Source organism: Phaethon aethereus, assembly GCF_964289735.1.
Source record: "Phaethon aethereus genome assembly, chromosome: 1".
Classification (NCBI taxonomy): Eukaryota; Metazoa; Chordata; class Aves; order Phaethontiformes; family Phaethontidae; genus Phaethon; species Phaethon aethereus.
Genome location: NC_138575.1, coordinates 14064070 through 14083598, shown reverse-complemented (window position 1 = coordinate 14083598; position 19529 = coordinate 14064070). Strand labels below are relative to the sequence as shown.

The window sequence follows — 19529 nt, the reverse complement described above, 5'->3', positions numbered from 1 at the left end:
CAGGGGATAGAAGCTATTTTTTCCAAGTCTTAAGAAATTGATGATTTTTCGGAAAAAGAAAATACTACAAAATTCTCACTCTTGAGGCCAAATACCAAATTTAAATGTTAGATGATTTGTCAGGGAAAGAGTTACAGGCCTGTAAGAATTGTGGTGCAATGTGCTATAATTCCACTAGATGACAGCCAATTCAACAAATAACGCTATTAACCCTCTGTTCGAAGGGGATCCTGCCTTTGGTAGGTGGGGCTTGCCCCTGTCACCCGCTGCTCGTGAAGTCAGTGCTGCTGTTCCTTATCGTCATCTCTTACCTCCTCTTAAACGCTGGTGCTGCTTTCCTGCTGTCCCCTTTTCCTCCAGTATCTTGGCATTTGAAGCTCCTCGTGTAGGCAGAGGCTTACCAGGTCGGGCTCTGTAGTATGCTGTGCATCTTTTTTAATATTGTCGAGTTTTGCATAATTGAGAACTTTGTTTAAGAAACCGTTCAAAGGTGCTTAAGCCTCAACTATGTATATATTTCACTGTTTGTGTTGGTTTTTTTCATTAGATACAGTCTAAGCATACCTATGTGGTTAAAAATATTGAAGAAAGCAGATAAAACTAATTGCTAGGAGGAGGTTCCTCTTTCTCCATGTGTATGAAACCTCATGTTTTCAATGTTTTACTTATACCATCTATATTTTGGCTATTATATTGATTCGATTGCATTTTTATGCTTGTGATTGAATTCCAGCTGACACCTTTTCAGCTGGTATGGCATGTAGCAGAGTCCAACAGTAAAATGAGATTTATTTTTAGTTTTCTGACTCATCACTTGCAAGAAAAGAAAACTATATCAAATTTATGAAAGAAGATTTAATTAGAGCTCCAATTTCAAGATGCCTGTGTGATTCCTCAATGAATTACAATGCTTATTAGCCATTTTGCCAGGTATTTAATTACAGTGTTGTTGTAAGCCAAATAATATTCTGTATTTGATGTGAAAGATAACAAAAACTAGACCTTGTAAAGTGTTATAAAATAGATTTTAAAGCCAAAGCATTATTAGAGGTGCTTTTAATCTAAGGTAAGTGAGAGAGAGATTTCAAGGGAAGAGAAATTAAATAAAAAGTATACACAGGAGAGGCTATAGAAGGAATACATTTTTCTTAGAATATAGCTAAACAGGAAATAACAAAATAAAACTTATATAACTATAATTATATAATATAATATAACTAAATAAGATATAACCAAATAGAAAATAACTTTTCTATTTGGAATTAATCACTGAATAAGATCAGACAGCTTCAGTTGCCCACAGAGTATAAACTTAGTCTGCCTGGGCAGGATTAAGTTCACCCACTTGCTAAGATTGTAATGAAGAAATAATGTGGCTTCCCTGCTAAGGAGAATGGGGCTGCCCTGCAGGAGTGCTCTTGCTGGTGTCACACTCATGCTGACATCTGCTACCTGCAGATGCAAACACACTTCGCTCCGATTTAACGTCCGGCATTTGGGCAAGGTTCACCACACAGAGGGCTAGCTACTTATCAGTGTTCCTCCATATCATAAGGGTTAAGAAATTGTAGTCAGGATATTTTTTCCAAGTTTATTAAAAAATTCTCATGTGCTCCTATTATGAAATATTTGTATTACACTATTTTAGTTCCTTTATTTGTATCTGGTAATTTGTATTTTTTCAGTGATGTATTTCTGAACTGCTTCCTTGAGCCTTCCGAGTTCTCAAGGAGTGTCTAGGTTTCAGTGGGTAGGCAAAGCATGTTTTGTTTGTTTTCCCCTTGGTATTTTAGTGTCTGTGTAGTGATGGTAACCATTTCTTCTCAGGGATGGCTGACAGGCAGTCTCCAAAGCACACAATGGTTTGGATTTCAGGGATTTTTTATTTGTCATGCTACCAGAAATTTTCTGAGGAAATTAAGTTCCTCGTGGAAACCATGTGAAAAGGGAAGTGGCAAATCATACCATTCAAATTCTCCCTACCTTAGCTGTATCTAATTAGAATTCCAGCTGATAAAGTCTCTGTGTGGCTCAGGGTGATTCCATTCCAAATAGCAGAGACTTGAAAACAAGGGGAAGCAATGGAACTTAAAACAGAAATTGTTTAAGCAGTTTAGGTATGTGGTGTGCTCTCATTTCCCCAAAGTAGTGGTCTGTGAGGTTTCACAGCCTAATCAAACAATCCAGTCTGAATTACATGCATACTATAATGACCCATTGTACATGATGTAATTTTAATTTTAATGATCATTTAATATTGGCACATCTTTGTCGTGTAAGAACGCATCCCTTCATGCTGAAGCACAGGCTCTGCCCAGTAAAAACACAAGGTCTGCTGCTTACAAGACTGTAAGCTTTAACTTTAGGAAAGGAGCATCAGGAAATAAAATTTTAGGGGATGAAAAGAAGATCACTGTGCAATTTCATAAATCTGTGGTACTCCTATGTTATGAATATTACCTGTAGCTTTCATCTCTTCCCCTCTCCTTGAAGAGGATATGATAGAACTGGAAAAGTTTTGGAGAAGGTTGTCAAGGACAATGGAAGGCAGAGAAAGGCTTTCATGCCAGTGACAGCAGGTAGATTGGCTTCTTCAGCCTCGAAAAAGGATTATCAAATGAAGATACAGTATTAGGAAGAACCTAGTGGCATAGAATGGTTGTGATTATTGACTCATCCAGTAAACGAACTAGGTGGCATCAAGGAGCCAGATTCAAAACAAACAAAAAGCACTGGTTACTCACATCATGCAGAGGTAAGTTCAAGGGGAGAGGGGATGGGTTCAGGGAAGCATCATCACATTGTGATTAGTGGATTCTTCTGTCCTCCCCCAGGCATCTGGTGTTGGCGGGAAGTATGCAGAGCTAGATCAGCTTCTGGTCTGACTAGGTATTGCCGTTCTGGTGTTCCAGCTACATTACATAATTTTTTTAAGTAATTCAGTGTGAAACGCTGTCAGTTTTCTTGTTTTTGGAGTAATTTTTTTTTTGAAGATTTGTGCACAAAAGGAGGTAGCATGAAGATGGAGGTAAATATCCTGAGGTTTAGATTGGATATTAGGAAAACTTTCTTCACTGAAAGGGTTGCCAAGCATTGAAACAGACTGCCCAGGGAAGTTGTTGAGCCGCCATCCCTGGAGGTATTTAAAAGACATGTAGATGTTGTGCTTAGGGACGTGGTTTAGTGGTGGACTTGGCCAATTTAGGTTTGCAGTTGGACTTGATGATCTCAAAGGTCTTTTCCAACCTAAATGATTCGATGATTCTATGTCCCACTGTTCATCTGAGGTTCTGTTCATTGCCTCCATGCTCTGGGTACTGCTCCTATCTCCTGCCACCCTTGCTGCCTGCAGGCAGATGGGAAGGTGCTCCTTAGCAACTTCCAGAAAAATTAATCAACTGAGCTTGTAACAAATTGAAATGATTGAAATGATTCAGATTTCCTTAGCTGATTTTGCCTGAGAAAGTAGTCATAAAGCTGTTCCTCTTGCAGATCAGTGTTGAGGAAGGAGGAAGGTATCTCCTCCTGCAAGAGAAGGAAATAATACATAACATCCATGGATGCAGCTCGCTGTGGAAGGAGATCTATGTCTATGGCTTCAGCTCAACTTAATGTGAATTTACACCTAGTTGTTTCAACTTGGCTAAACCTTAGACTTCCGTTGTATCAAGCAAAACAAATCTCTTGTGAGTTGGAGCCTTTACGTGTCAGTCTACACCAATTTAACCAACCCAGTTTTAACTGACTTTAATGGTTACAAGCAATGTTCCCCAGGACTCAGTATTTGGGCCAGTTCTGTTTACTATCTTTATCAATGATTTGGACAAGGGAATCGAGTGCTCCCTCAGTGAGTTTACAGATGACAGCAAGTTGGGTTGGAGTGTTGATCTGCTGGAGGGTAGGAGGGCTTTACAGAGGGATCCGGACAGGCTGGAACGACGGGCCAAGGCCAACTGTATGACATTCAACAAGGCCAAGTGCCAGGTCCTGCACTTGGGTCACAACAACCCCATGCAATGCTACAGGCTTGGAGAAGAGTCACGGGAAAGCTGCCCGGTGGAAAAGGACCTGGGGGTGTTGGTCGACAGCTGGCTGAATATGAGCCAGCAGTGTGCCCAGGTGGCCAAGAATGCCAACAGCGTCCTGGCCTGTATCAGCAACAGTGTGGCCAGCAGGAGTAGGGAAGTGATTGTGCCCCTGTACTCGGCACTGGTGAGGCTGTGCCTCAAATACTGTGTTCAGTTTTGGGCCCCTTGCTGCAAGAAGGACGTTGAGTTCCTGGAGCATGTCCAAAGAGCAATGAAACTGGTGAAAGGTCTGGAGAACAAGTCTTATGAGGACTGTCTGAGGGAACTGGGGTTGTTTAGTCTGGAGAAAAGGAGGCTGAGGGAGACTTTATCGCTCTCTACAACTACCTGAAAGGAAGTTGTAGTGAGGTGGGTGTTGGTCTCTTCTCCCAACTAACTAGTGATAGGACGAGAGGAAATGGCCTCAAATTGTGTGTGGGGTGATTTAGACTGGATATTAGGAAAACGTTATTCACTGGAAGGGTTGTCAAGCATTGGAACAGGCTGCCCAGGGAAGTGGTTGAGTCAACATCCCTGGAGGTATTTAAAAGATGTGTAGATGTGGCGGTTAGTGACGTGGTTTAGTGGTGGACTTGTCAGTATTAGATTTATGGTGGGACTCAGTGATCTTAAAGGCCTTTTCTGACCTAAATGATTCTATGATTCTAATTTTGTAAATGCAAAATTAGAATCATAGATAAGTTTAAGATAAAGTTTAAAGGGCTTCATCAGTATATGTTAGTGAAGTCAATCACTTGAAGTGTAGTTCCCTTGACAGAGATTATTATAAATTTTTTGCCTTCTTAATTAGTCTACTTGATGCATCTTCATACATTGAGCTGTGTCTCTTCATGTTCAGAATGAAATTTTACTGCTTTTTGCATCTGTCACTCTGGAAAGTGCCAATGCAGCTGAGTGTCACCTATTTGGATTTTGCACTGACTTGTATATGAACATTGCTGATTGTTTGAGAGATACTGAAGTAAAAATGCAGGCGTTAGTCTTGGGAATCTGAGTTGAGACTTTTATTATTGTTGCTGTCCTGAAGCTGTTTCACAAGAGGGTTCTCAGTCTGATTTGACCCAGGTTCCAAAACAGGCTTGTAATTCCCTTTCTCTGCAATTCTCTGTGTTGGATCAAGGCTGTGATATTATTTGCAGTTCTACAGTTTCAAAACATCCATATTTGTTGAACTATTCTGTAAATTTAGGAATCATGCCAACTTTAATTTCTATTTGAATTAGATTGTTTATCATATACTGCAAAAATACAAATTTTCCACTTTGCTTTTTGAACTTCATATATCCAATTTTGTATGAGCTGAATTTTAAGTTTAATCATGTAGTAGGTAATAGAAGAATGCTAAACTTATTTTAATATCCCATAATTGTATATATGTTTTGTTACTGTCTGTCCCCTTCCCTCTTAAAAGGAGTGGAGACTAGTGCTTATCACAGTAGCTATGGCTGTCTCGTTGTTTTCCTCTGTCTCAGCTGTCTATAGTTGTGTCTTGACATAATATTATAAAATTTTCAGATTCAGAAGATTGTTTTTGTTCTCTCCCTGCCCAGCAAATTGGAGTCTTGGTGAGAACTCTTTCGTACTAGCATACTGTGAGCAAGTGTATTTTTTGATTAGCGTCAACTGTATGTTTCACATACACTTTTTTCACATTTCAGATACACTCACACATTTCACATACACATATACATTGACAAAAATGCCTACACCCATAAAGCTCTCGGGTTTTGGCATTGTATTATTTAGAGTTTCTTCCCCCGTGCTTTTTCCTTTGTCTAAATTCTTGCAATATGTTTAGAGGAACAAATAAAGCAACACCAGCAGCCATAAACATGAAATGCATATATGAAAATATTCAGTTCTTTATAGATGAAAAATTGCTCTATTTATAAATGTGTATACATGTTTATGTAGAGTATGTCAGAGTTTATTTGTTGGCCTCTATGAAGTTTACAGTTGTTTCACAATGTTTTGACTCCTCCAGGACAGATCATGAAAGTGCTTTTTTTTTTCATAAGCAAATACAGCCACTGAAATCTCTCTAAAAGTCAAAATGTTCCTGAAGCAATTCCAAACAGCACTGAAGAAAGTCACAAACTTTTGCCAGGTTAAATTTCACTATCTTTATAAACGAGTGACTTTTCAAAAGGCGGATACACACAAGACAATATTTTTATATCCATTTTCCCACCACAATTATAAAAAGAAAGTCGACTTCTCTTAACTGTCAGCTTTCTGACTTTGGAGTGCAAAATTGCTCTGGTGGTTTCATTAGTGAACCCTGGTATATATAATTGAAATATTCTCAAAAGTTCTTGTTGATTTTATTACAGTTTTAATTTTGATTTTTCTTGATTTATAATAAAAAACTCTCTTTCAAAAGAGAAAACTCTTCCATATGTTATATGAAAGGCTGAACGAAAAGGCTGATGACTGACTAATTTGAAGTAGGTTCTGCATCTTTGGTAGCTGATACTGGTTTTATAATGATTTTATCTTACAGCAGAATACAATGTTCTCTGCATAATAGTTATTCTGCATAATAGTTAACCTAGAAAGATCTGCTAGAGTCAGGTGAACACTTGCAGAAGTTGGCAATCTTCCTCCCAGAATTTTGAACAAAAATACTGTGATGCTAATTTGCCCATTCGTTTTGTCTACGGCCAACTTTAGTGAACTTGTGAAGGAATTCTTCAATTCCTCCATGTATAATGTGTCTCCACTTTCTGCTGTGCTTTGCTCTACAAATACTTTATGGTTCGCCTATCTTACTATGTCATGTCAAGATTTCTGTATGCCTCAGAAGTCCTTCTTCCCCTCTCTTCCCTCGTTAAGATTCTTACTGCCTCTCTGTAGTCATCCCATATCTCTTATGTCTTTCTCTTGAAATGTTTGTGTGCCTTCATGCAAAAGGTCAGTATTTTAAAACTCTTTGAATTTACAAAACTCTTAAGATACTGTTATGCCAGAAGATGTTTTTGGCAACTATTAATTGGCATTTGATATAATGGCAAGTACCGACCTGGTGGACACTGCTGTCTTATCAGGGTACCAGGAGCATTGTATCCCCTTGTATTCCACCTCCTATTTCCCTCTTCCATCTCAGCTTTTTCACACACCTCAGACAGTTCTGATGATTGACGTCTGGGAACATATCATGAACATTATCTAATTTGAAAAAGAGCTTTCTTTGGAATAAAGCTTATACCAAAGCAAAGATTATAAAACTTGGATTTTAGCCTCTTTTAGATCTCCTTCTTTTGGCAAAGAGAAAAGGGATCCCACACTGCACTAGGGATCAAAATACAGCTTGCATCCTGTGAGTTGTATTATTACTCTTGAACAGATACTAAAAATGTAACCTGTACATAACTAAAATGTTAGTACTACATAAGAGCTACATGAGGACATCTCCAAATAATTATTTTTTTCCAATATTTTTCTACCTCCTACTCTCAGATATTATATCATGTTTTCTCAATTTCTATGGTTTTGGGGGTTTATTTGTTGGGTTTGGTTTTGGGTTCTTTTCAGGATGACCGTGCAGTGACTTACAAATATGAATAACGTTAATGATATTACTCACACAAGTTAGACCAGTTCTTGTCCTCGAGATCTCTATGTTCTGTGCAGACGTCCCTTTTCTATGCAGTTACTCCCTGCAAGGTCAAGGGATGCGGTGAAGGGTGGGCTTATTGGGTTAGAGAGAAGGAGAAACACATTCTTGGATTAGTCTTATGGAAATGACAGAGAAAAGATCACCACAGTTATACCTATAGGAGTCCCATCCACTTGGGGGTTTCCTTTAAAAGGACCTGCCTGAAGGCAATGGCCGGAGTCCCCAGTTTAACGGATTTCCAAAACTCACTGGTCAAAGCCCTAAGTAACTCAGTTTAGTTTTGAAGTTAGCCCTGTTTTGAGCAGGAAATTGGACAGATGACCCCAGAAGCCTTTTCAAGTTTAAATCTATTATTCAATGCCTTTTCTTTAAGAAATACTGTTTTTCATGTTGTCTAACATATGTGATGGTAATATAGCCAACTGTTAGAGGATTTTAAGGATACTCAATAATAGAGTGATAGTGCAGCCTTTTACAAGTCTTTCATGAAGTTATAATTGTAGACCCACCCAAGCTTGGTCACATTGTGACTTTTATTGTTTGAATGTGGGTCTCACGTTGTTGTGTTCCTTACACTATGTATTTACTTGCACAGTTATATATATCCTAGGATCTAATTAACTGTATTTTGGTATTTTTGTTACTTCCTAGAACTTCAAACAATGAGTCAGGCTGGTGAAGAAAGTTCCAGTTCCAGTGACACAGAACTGGAAATTGAGAAGGAGCAACCTATCTGTGCTCTATCTCCAACTGTTTATAGCCGAGATGAAGGATCCACTGATGTGACAGCAAGTCCTGCTTTTCAGTGTTTAGATGAGGTACCATATACCCCAGCTTTCTCTATCTATAGCAGTGCATATTGTGTACAAATCAATTAATCTGTAATGTATATTTTGTTGTTAGTAATTGAAGATTGTTACCATAGGCTATCTGTAGCTTCCCTATTCTAAGTGGTAAGAACATTTTGTGAAGCAGAAACATATATGGGGCACATACTTCCTGGGGATGTTGTGCTTAATAGATAACCACCTTATTTTTTTCAGTGATCATGGCCTTAAAGGGAATGGGAATAGAGAGGTCTTGTTTTTGTAGTATGCTATCTATAGAGGTAATGGCATCTTGATTTTTAGAAAAGCTCAATAGCTGCAGGAAAAACCCAAGGTAAGTGGCTCCTGAGGCACTAATAACTGATGATGACAGAAGAAACCTTTTGGAACTCGGTTTCTTTTGCAGAATTTTCTGTGTTAAGGAAACTTTTTGAATACTAGAAATATTTTAGAATTTAAGATATCAAATACATATCAAATGGAATCCTTAAAAATGTAATGCCAGAAGAGACAGTAAGAGATCATCTAGTCCAAAATTTACACTGAAGTAGATTCTCTGCACATATTTGTCTAATTTGTTCTTTAAAACTTTAATTGATGGAGATAGCTCTTTGATTCTCCTTTTCCAGCATTTCATCATTGCTAGAGTTTTTTAAAAAAGAAGTTTTTCTTAGATCCCAGTTTAAATTTCCTTTGGAGTGAATAATGCAGATTTCTTCTTGTCTTTCCCACAGTGACAAAGGAGAGCCATCAATTTCTGCCCTCTTTATAATAATCATGTACAAATCCCTTATATCCTGAGTAAGATTTGTTCATACTTCACGTTTTTCTTACTTTAAGTTGCTTTACCTTGGTCTCTTTACAGATCTTGGGATCTGTCAGTTTGCTAGTCCAGCTCTCTCTCTCTGCCTTACTACCTAAGGTCAGTAGAAAGGAAGGGGCGAGAATTTGTAGTGAAGAGGAAAATAGGACTGCCCTTTTCCTATCCTGCTATTTGATTATACCGAACATAGCATGAAGCTGCACAGTCAATATGTCTCTAATCTCTTATGCATTCAAGTGGAGTACACAGGAGGGAGAGAGATTTTCACTTTCAGTCCAGTGCCACTGTATGGTGAGCCCACAGCTTCCAGTATTGTTGTAGCACAAAAAACCTTTCTTCTCAGTCCAAGGCACCTGCAAAAGTCCAGGACAGGTCAACTCTCATCAACTCTCAAAGAGAGTTGACCTCTTGCCTTACAGAAATCCTCATATCTACTGAAATGTATAGAAGCTGCACTTTGAGGAGTACTATATTTTCCAGCTACTTGCATACTTTTTCTATAGGTTTTCAGTTGTGGGGGAATTTTTGACATGTCAACAAGAAGCATATGCCCAGTATATGCTAGAAGATATTCTACATGTATGCTTTGTTTTCCTTACTTTTAATTGTGGGGAAAACATATTTCTAGCTTTATTCTAGAAAATGGTCAGATCATTTGGCTGATTTCTGCTCCCCCCGTCAATCTTTCCAAAGTGGAAAATTTTGACATTTGGCATGTCAGATTTAAGGCCAACTTGTTTAATTCTGATAACATTATAAACCATTAATGGGAAATATAGGGTAACCTTAATACTTGAAGTTGTTCCCAGCTCGGGGAAAAAACGTGCGGTGGAAAACTGAAGTAAGCAATTTGCATAAGATTTCATGATGAGGTCTTTTGGTCATTTTGTCAATTTTTAAAAGGGAACTATGACTCATTTATTCTTATCATAATTTTTAACAGTTCGTACTTGTGCTTTATGGGCCAGTTTGGCTTTTCATCACTTATTCACATTTCTTCTCTTCCACTGACGTGTTTGTTTTCCTTTGTTGAACTTTATACATAATTCAGAGACAAATATATGACTTCGGTCACCATAGAGGTTGTTGCATTGACACTGGCTTCTGCTTCTTGGAAGAGCTTTCAGAATTTTTCCACAGAAGCAGAATTGTATCATATTATCTCTGGTTTATTGGCTAGTCATTTATGCCTGCATAGCAGCAAAGACTTATCAGAAGGGACAGCTTTTGATATTATAAGATTTATTTGAGAGATACGTATCCCTTCTAGCAGTAAGCCTTCCAGTCAAGCCAGTCTTATTTTTCTCATGTAAATAGCAGATAGTCACACATATATATAGCAAGAAGTCAAACATGCACACTTTCTCCTCTTCATTTTTAATAGCACATAATAACGTTGTTTAGCCTTGTGGGTAAGGTAAAAATATTAATAACTGGACAGACATTTGAACAAAAGCCGGTCAGTCCATCATGACTTGCTTCTTTTCACCAATTGTTTTTATTATTACCAAGCTGACATCAGCCTAACTCAGTACTTCTCTGCTGTTGGTTAGAGGACTGTCATACGTTCACAAAATGAACTTTCCACTTCTTTTAGCTTTTGTTGTTAGGTCCTTGAAATAAAGACCTTTGCTCTAATGCTTCTAATTTAATTTCTTGACTTGTGAATCATTCCGCATATCCTGTTTTCTTCTAGTGTACACCATTAGAAATAAATCAATCTGCATCATGTTGGTAACTTTCATGGAAAACTACATAGTCTAGTACCTGTGTGATGAAATAAACACATTACTTGGATAAATGCTACATTAAGATGCAATAAATCATGCTGTTTTCATTTTTAATTTAATTTAGTGCATTATAGACCATGTATATGTAACTTGAGGCAGCAAAAAATGTGTTGAATTTTATGTCATGTACATTGTCTAAATTTCAAGAGCTAATAATTTTATAAAATTAATATTTTACTAGTAGCTAGCTTCAGCAAAATGGTCTGAATTTATACTTATCTGTTGCAAGCAAATTTATTATTTTTTTTTGCAACAGATGGTAATACAATACATTTTACCTCTCCCTTTATCCTTATATCATCCTTGTTACAACACTACTATTACTGCTAAAGCAGCACAGGACATACTGAAATTACCACTTGAATGCAAAAAGCAACAGAACATGACATGAAACTGGATTAAATGCTCAAAATTACAAGATTAAGCAAAATGAAAATACAAAAGACTGATTAACAAATTGTGTCCTGCCCACTGTCATAGTTTTTGTCCTTGTAAATTTTTGTCCTTCCCTGCACTGTACAGTAACATTTTTTCACTCTGGACACTCAAGTTATTCTTTCCTTTCCTCCACCTGATCCAGGCTTTCCCATTTTAACGGGAACATAAATAAATAAAACATCAGTTGTCATAATGATGCTGTTGATGTTTAGTTTGTAATCTAATAAAGTCTTCAAATTCTTTTCTGTTGCTTAATTTTTGTTCTGTTACCCAAATCACAATTAGTCCCAGACACAAAAAAGAACCCTACTCTATACATCTTTCCAATTTGATAGTGAATCATGGACAGCTACACTCCAGGAACAGTTTTCAATCCACTTTATCTTTGCAAAACTTCAAAGAGTTAATAAAGTTGATTGATTGCTCACAAAATCTACTGGTTCATCTTTTTGATTCAAGAGTCTCTCCAAAAACTAGTATTCTTCAGGTTCTTTCAGTTAGAAGGGAAAATCAGTCATGGAGCCTACTATCTTTTAATTCTAACTAAACAGTTAATTTTTCTTATTTATAAATTATGTACAAGGTCCTCTTTTTCTGGGGGGAAAAAAAAAAGGAGAAATCAAGTGGTGGGAGGATAGCTTCTCCCAGTTTGAGGTCTCTTTCAGTTAGTATTATATTAGAAGTTTTTCACAGAATCACAGAATCGTTAAGGTTGGAAAAGACCTCTAAGATCATCAAGTCCAACCATCAACCCAATGCCACCATGCCCCCTAAACCATGTCCCAAAGCACCACATCCACATGTTTTTTTGAACATTTCCAGTGATGGGTCACTCCACCACCTCCCTGGTCAGCCTGTTCCAATGCTTGACCAATCTCTCGGTGAAGAAATTTTTCCTAATATCTAAATCTAAACCTCCCCTGGCGCAACTTTCGTCCTATCACTAGTTACTTGGGAGAAGAGACCAACACCCACCTCACCACAACCCCCTTTCAGGTAGTTGTAGAGAGCGATAAGGTCTCCCCTCAGCCTCCTCTTCTCCACACTGAACAACCCCAGTTCCCCCAGCCACTCCTCATAAGACTTGTTCTCCAGACCCCTCACCACCTTTGTTGCCCTTCTTTGGACACACTCAAGCACCTCAGCATCCTTCTTGTAGTGAGGGGCCCAAAACTGAACACAGGATTCAAGGTGCAGCCTCACCAGTACTGAGTACAGGGGCACGATCACTTCCCTACTCCTGCTGGCCACACGATTCTGATACAAGCCAGGACACTGTTGGCCTTGGCCACCTGGGCACACTGCTGGCTCATATTCAGCCGGCTGTCAACCAGCACCCCCAGGTCCTTTTCCACCATGCAGCTCTCCAGCCACTCCTCCCCAAGCCTGTAGCGTTGCATGGGGTTGTTGTGACCCAAGTGCAGGACCCGGCACTTGGCCTTATTAAATGTCATACAGTTGGCCTTGGCCCATCGATCCAGCCTGTCCAGATTCCTCTGCAGAGCCCTCCTACCCTCCAGCAGATCAACACTCCCACCCAACTTGCTGTCGTCTGCAAACTTACTGAGGGAGCACTCAATCCTCTCATCCAGATGATCAACAAAGATATTGAACAAGGCCAGGCCCAGAACCGAGCCCTGGGGACACCGCTTGTGACCGGCCACCAGCCAGATTTAACGCCATTCACCACAACTCTCTGGGCTCAGCCATCCAGCCAGTTCTTTACCCAGCGAAGAGTAAACCCGTCCAAGCCACGAGCCGCCAGTTTCTCCAGGAGAATGCTGTGGGAGACGCTGTCAAAGGCTTTAGTAAAGTCCAGGTAGACAACATCCACAGCCTTTCCCTCATCCACTAGGCAGGTCACCTGGTCCTAGAAGGAGATCAGGTTGGTCAAGCAGGACCTGCCTTTCATGAACCCATGCTGGCCGGGCCTGATCCCTTGGTTGTCCTGCACATGCCCCGTGAGCACTCTTAAGATGAACTGCTCCATGATCTTCCCCGGTACGGAGGTCAGGCTGACAGGCCTGTAGTTCCCAGGATCATTCTTCCAGCCCTTCTTGTAGATGGGTGTCACATTGGCAAGCCTCCAGTCTTCTGGGACCTCCTGTTAACCAGGACTGCTGATAAATGATGGAGAGTGTCTTGGCAAGCTCCTCTGCCAGCTCCCTCAGTACTCTCGGGTGAATCCCATCAGGCCCCATAGACATGTGGGTGTCCAGGTGGTTTAACAGGTCCTTAATTGTTTCCTGCTGGATTATGGGGAGTTTATTGTGCTCTCCATCCCCGCCTTCCAGCTCAGGGGGCTGAATACCCTGCAGATACCTGGACTGGCTATTGAAGACTGAGGCAAAGAAGGCATTAAGTACCTCAGCCTTATCCTCATCCTCGGTGACAATGTTCCCCACATATCCAGTAAGGGATGGAGATTCTCCTTGCCTCTCTTTTTGTTGTTAATATATTTGTAAAAGCATTTTTTGTTATGCTTTACAACCATGGCCAGGTTGAGTTCTAGCTGGGCTTTTGCTGTTCTAATTTTGTCCCTGTTTGACCTAACAAGATCCTTGTACTCTTCGTGAGTTGCCTTCCCCTTCTTCCAGAGGTGATAAACTCTCCTCTTTTCCCTGAGTCCCAGCAAAATCTTCCTGTTCAGCCAGGCCGGTCATCTTCCCCGCCAGCTCATTTTACAGCACATGGGGACCGCCTGCTCCTGCGCCTTTAAGATTCCCTTCTTGAAGACTGTCCAACCTTCCTGGACCCCTTCATCCTTCAGGACTGTCTCCCAAGGGACTCTCTCAACCAGTGACCTGAACAGGCCGAAGTCTGCCCTCCGGAAGTCCATGATAGCAGTTTTGCTAACCCCTCTCCTTACTTCACTCACAACTGAGAATTCTCTCATGTCGTGGTCACTAAGCCCAAGACAGCCTCCGACCACCACATCTCTCACCAGTCCTTCTCTGTTTGTAAACAGCAGGTCCAGCAAGGCACCTCCCCTGGTGGGCTCACTCACCAGCTGTGTCAGGAGTTTATCCTCCACACACTCCAGGAACCTCCTAGACTGTTTCCTCTCTGCCGTGTTATACTTCCAGCAGATGTCCGGTAGATTGAAGTCCCCCACAAGAACAAGGGCCAGCGAATGCGAGACCTCCACCAGTCGCTTATAGAATGTCTCATCTGTCTCTTCATCCTGGCTGGGTGGTCTGTAACAGACTCCCAGCAGGATATCTGTCTCTTTGGCCTTTTTGTTAGGCTTCACTCAAGAGTGATGTCCATGAGCTTTTCTATGCTGTGCTTTTTCTTTCTCTTCCTTTTATTAGTATGTTCTTGGCTTAGAAAGATAGTTGTTAATTTACTCAAATGTATACATCTATTTTTAAAACAATACCAGAAAAAGGATTCTGCAACATTTATCTTGCATGTCTTTGTAGTGGACGATGTGATGGAGCTATTCGTTCCATAAAATAGTGTACTTGTGAGTGAAAAGCGCTTTACTATTTACCTGATTCAGTGAGCAGGCACCTTATTTGGAAGGTATTATTATTTGCAATAATCCCTTTTTGCTAATGAGTGTCATCCATTTATGTGCTAAATCTAAACCTGCAGAAGAATAAACTCCTTTGGGGAGATTTCTTTGACTGGTCTAATGCAGACTGTTGCATTCTGTATTCTATAAAAATACAAGCACCAAATCTTTCATTTGTGCTGCTTTTTTTGATGGAACATTGCTACATTTCTTTTTGCTGGGATCTAGCCATCCTATGGCCACCATTCATCAGGAAGTAGATACAACCTTTCATGAATATTTTTCATTACTATTTTGAAACTTGGAGTCTTCCTGAGATTAGTGAACTTCTTACTCCTGACTGCCAAAAGCAGTTGAACTGCTAATAAAGTTGTTAACTGAAATCCTGGTTCTATTGGAAACAAAGAGCAAAGTTTCCATGTTTACCAAAAAGTGAACTGTATAGTGACAGAGACTTCTCAAGCAAATTTTGCTTTTTGATTTTGCTGATTTGATGCTGATTCATGTGGGTCTGCTAGCTGGAAGAGCTTTAAAGTCATGGAATGATGCACATGTTCACCGTTTGAATGGGGCTTAAGGGGGGAAATGGTTTTCTCTTTTTTCTCAACTGTGCTGCAGGAAAGAAGAGAAAGTCACATGAAGATTGGCTACAGCTTTCAAATAGGCATTCTGACAATTAACAATACCACTCTAGAAAATATAGCCTTTTCCAATTTCTATTGCTAACAAGCTATTTTTTTAATTCTCTCCTAACTTAGGTTAAATGGTAGGTGTAAACAACTTTCCTTTTTTAAAAAAAATGTTGATACATCTTTAAATGAAAAATTTCATAGAAAAGCTAGCTTGGTAGACTAAGGTAGAAATTTAATTTTTTTGGTATAAGCACCGATTTAATTTCTGTTCACCTAGACACACTGTAGCGTGCTTTCTCCTCGTCTAAAGTACGATCATCAGTATATTTTTGCATGGTAACTGTGGATAATTTGTTTCAGTACTCTCCAAACAGGTATGTGCTCTATGAAAGATGTAAAAATCTTAATGCAGCTGTTGAATGAAAACAAAATTTTCAAACTTAAGCTGATCCTGGCATACTCCACATTACATGCTTCAAAGGCTCCTGGCACAACAAAAAAGCTATCTAAATATGTCAGCACAGACAGCAAAGCCAGATGTTGCCTCCACCTCCACCCATAGGAATCTGGCTGCTAATTAAATAAACCTTTTTTAACTTTGTTGATATGGTCATTTGGGGAGTCAGCTAGGGATGATAATGTGTCTGTAAGATAGAGTCTGAGTTTTGCAACAGCTTTCAGCAAGCAAGCAGTAGTTTGCGTAGTGAACGTTAAACTGATCAGTGGTTGCGATAGGAAAGTTTATTGTTCCAGTTGGTGGTAACTCCTATAAAAAGCTGTAGAGGACTGGAGTGAATTTACAGGTGCCTTTAAACAGCAGGAGTGCGAACAGAGCCATTATAATATGCTTTTTCCATTGAGAGATTCTTTTTGCTGCTAGGAGGTGACATTGTGAGGAAACAAGGCCAGGAAGCTGTTGGATGTGTTCAGATAATCACAAAGCAGGTGGTATTTCTGTTAATTTCCGAAAAACAGGTTTGAAAGCATTTATGATGTGTTGTCTCTTCTATGCTGTTATAAAGTCAAGTGCAGGTTTAATGCCACACACAGGAAATACAGCTCCCTAAAGCTGCAAGGCTGGGAGAAGGAATTATCTTTAATTGCAGCATCTTCCTGCGTTTTGACCTTTTCTCAACAATTTCTGAGACCCGTGAGACTTAAAAAGACAAGTGTATTGCTTATGTTCCAAAGTTATCTCCCCCTTCCCCTTTTCTCACCCAAAATATGTATCTGAGACCTGATATTCCAGAACAAGATGATCTTGTACTAAAATTGTGAGTCTACCTGGCCTTGGCTTATGATGTGTGTGTCAGCACAACCGTGTGATGAGGAAGCCAGAGCAATGTTAACTAAACAGATTCAGTAAAAATGTCCAGTGGTGGAGAATCATGTGTTATACAGATTAGGTTACTTTAAATGTTAAAAAGATGATTTCTGGTTTACTTATTCAAAAAACCTGTGTCCAAATACTCCTTAATGAACAGAGCCTTAAAGATTTGCATGAGAAAGAATCCTTGTCTTTGAGTTTAGCACACACAGTTGAGCTACAGAGGTAAGCAGAGGGGCTTTTATGCTCTGTCCAAAGAAACAAATGAGAATTTCTGTTTCTTGAAGTGGATCTTACTTCTCCATAAAAATAATTGACTCCGTGTAATTGCTTAAAAATAAGTGTGTAAACCATACTTATTTTTTTCTACTGTGTAATTCTAAATGTTGGCATACTGTTTCAGTAGAAGTGTAATATTAATTAGACTTACAGTTTGCCTTGATTATATGAACATAATTAGGTAATTGGGGATATTTTTTCCAGTTACTGATTATTTTCCAAATGGTTTCTTCTTTTACTGAGATGAGAAAGATTTGATGAACAAGGATTTGTGTGAACATTGGATTTGACACATCATCTTAAAACATTGTTTTCTGTTTCTGGTTACTGTTGAGGAGGATGGCCAAATTCACTTCTGGCAGAAGTATTATAACTCCATAAAAGTTTCGTTAAAGCTGTGAATGAGAGAGACCATTTTAGTAACTGGAATATTTGCATTTAGCAGGGCCTGTGGATAGTATTGCTCAGCCATTTTTCTTTGAAACTTATGTCAATGTCTTCAGACCTATATATACCATATAATTTTTCTTTTATCTCCTGAAAAAAAGGAACACAGCACACATTTATAAAAAAAATATTTCAAATCTCCTTCTTGGTAGGCCAGTATTTAGTCCTTATCTCTTTTCTCTAAGAAGACTTAAAGTCACATCTCTCCTGTTTTGATATTTCTATGACATGTAAGTAATAGAAGCTAAGTAAATCTAGCACTTTGTTTTTGTTTGATTTTGGTTTAAGTTATAAACACAGTGTTCTAGGCATGGATTGAGAACAATCTTAATTTCCTTTGAAAATAATCACATAAATGCAAGTTTATTTTCCAACAAATTGTCAAACTGCCTGTTGTTCACAACTTACTCTCTGAGTTTGACTGCAGTGTTTCTCAAAAAACACCAGTAAGGAAACAGATATTTGCATTAGAAAAGGAAGAAAAAAATTTTAATCACTGCTTTCAGGCCTTCTTTTCATTTCTTCTCTGTTTTTTCTGATTTTTTTTTTTTTTTTTTTTTTTTTTTTTTTTTTAAGCAATGCATAGAAAGCCAAGACATTACAGTCTGCTTGGCTGGTCACATTGAACAGATGGATTTATGCCTTTATTTTTTGGAAACAACCCATAGGAATTTTGCTAGCAAACCCACTGTTAATAATTGTCTTCACTAAAATTCACAATTTAAATATTAGCAAGATAAAACTACAAGTGTTTTCATATGATAATCAGTGTTAGATAGATGTTTTCCATAAATTGAAAGATATGTTTTGAATTGTTAAGCCTTAAGCAGAGACCAAGTGCTTTTGTTTGTATAAAAAATTTTATGCTTTAACTTGGAGTATTATTTCTGTTCCCATGCTTTGATGAAACTTGCATGTGATGTGAAAGGTTGTGTGTTATATAAAAAACAGATTAGTTTGCTCTCCTCTTTTATGTTAAAGATACAGGTTGTGTAAATTCTTGATTGGGCAATTACTTTTTTCTCTTCTGAAACATGAACAGTTTCAAAAAGATGTCTGAGGTTTCAGCCTTTGGTTATTATCTGGCAGCTGAAGTGTCATAAAACAGATATCTTAAGAACTATCACCACTATCAATTACTCTCCTGGCCCGTCATAGTCGTCTTTGTTGGTCATCTAAAGTTATCTGTGTTTTCTTATTCGTTCAGTTTTTACAGAAAATCAATAAAAGAATTTATCATAATTTTTGGATAGTCCCCATAAACACCTATGACAGTAGTACAGCTTTAAGCATGACAATTTTATTACACCAAGGGGAAACAAAAATAATGGTTGCAACAAGTAGATGGAGTTACACTTTGTAATACTAGTACACATTGATGGAGATTCAACTACAACAGTTCCAGGCAGGCAGGTAATATTCAGATTTGTGTAACAACATTACAACTTCTTCTTGGTTTTTTTTTGGGACAAGGCTTTTTTAGGTGATATTAGTCACATTCGCTTATTCTGTTAAAATTGCTGTGTTTTACAAAGTTTCCTTTAAACAGGATTTAAAAAGGACAGTTTCTCTTCTAACAGCTTAGCAGGAAAAAGACATTTTCAAGTAGAAGCTTGTAGATACTGTAAGTCATACTTAGCTAGTTACCGTATAATGAATAGGAGCAAATTGTGCATTTAATGCATAATGATTAAATATAATCATATGCAATTAGATATTTGCTCTTCTAATCAATACTT

General features: G+C 38.6%; 1 protein-coding gene across 1 annotated transcript in view; it reads left to right on the top strand.

Annotated features, from left to right (window-relative positions):
* Nucleotides 1-8369: 8369 nt before the first annotated feature.
* Nucleotides 8370-19529, top strand: part of CCDC146 (coiled-coil domain containing 146) — a gene marked incomplete at both ends in the record, with an annotated part of 75278 nt that continues 64118 nt past the window's right edge. The window contains one exon of the mRNA XM_082012410.1: nucleotides 8370-8525. Within this exon, the coding sequence (XP_081868536.1) occupies nucleotides 8370-8525 (156 nt within the window). The remainder of the gene's footprint in view (nucleotides 8526-19529) is intronic.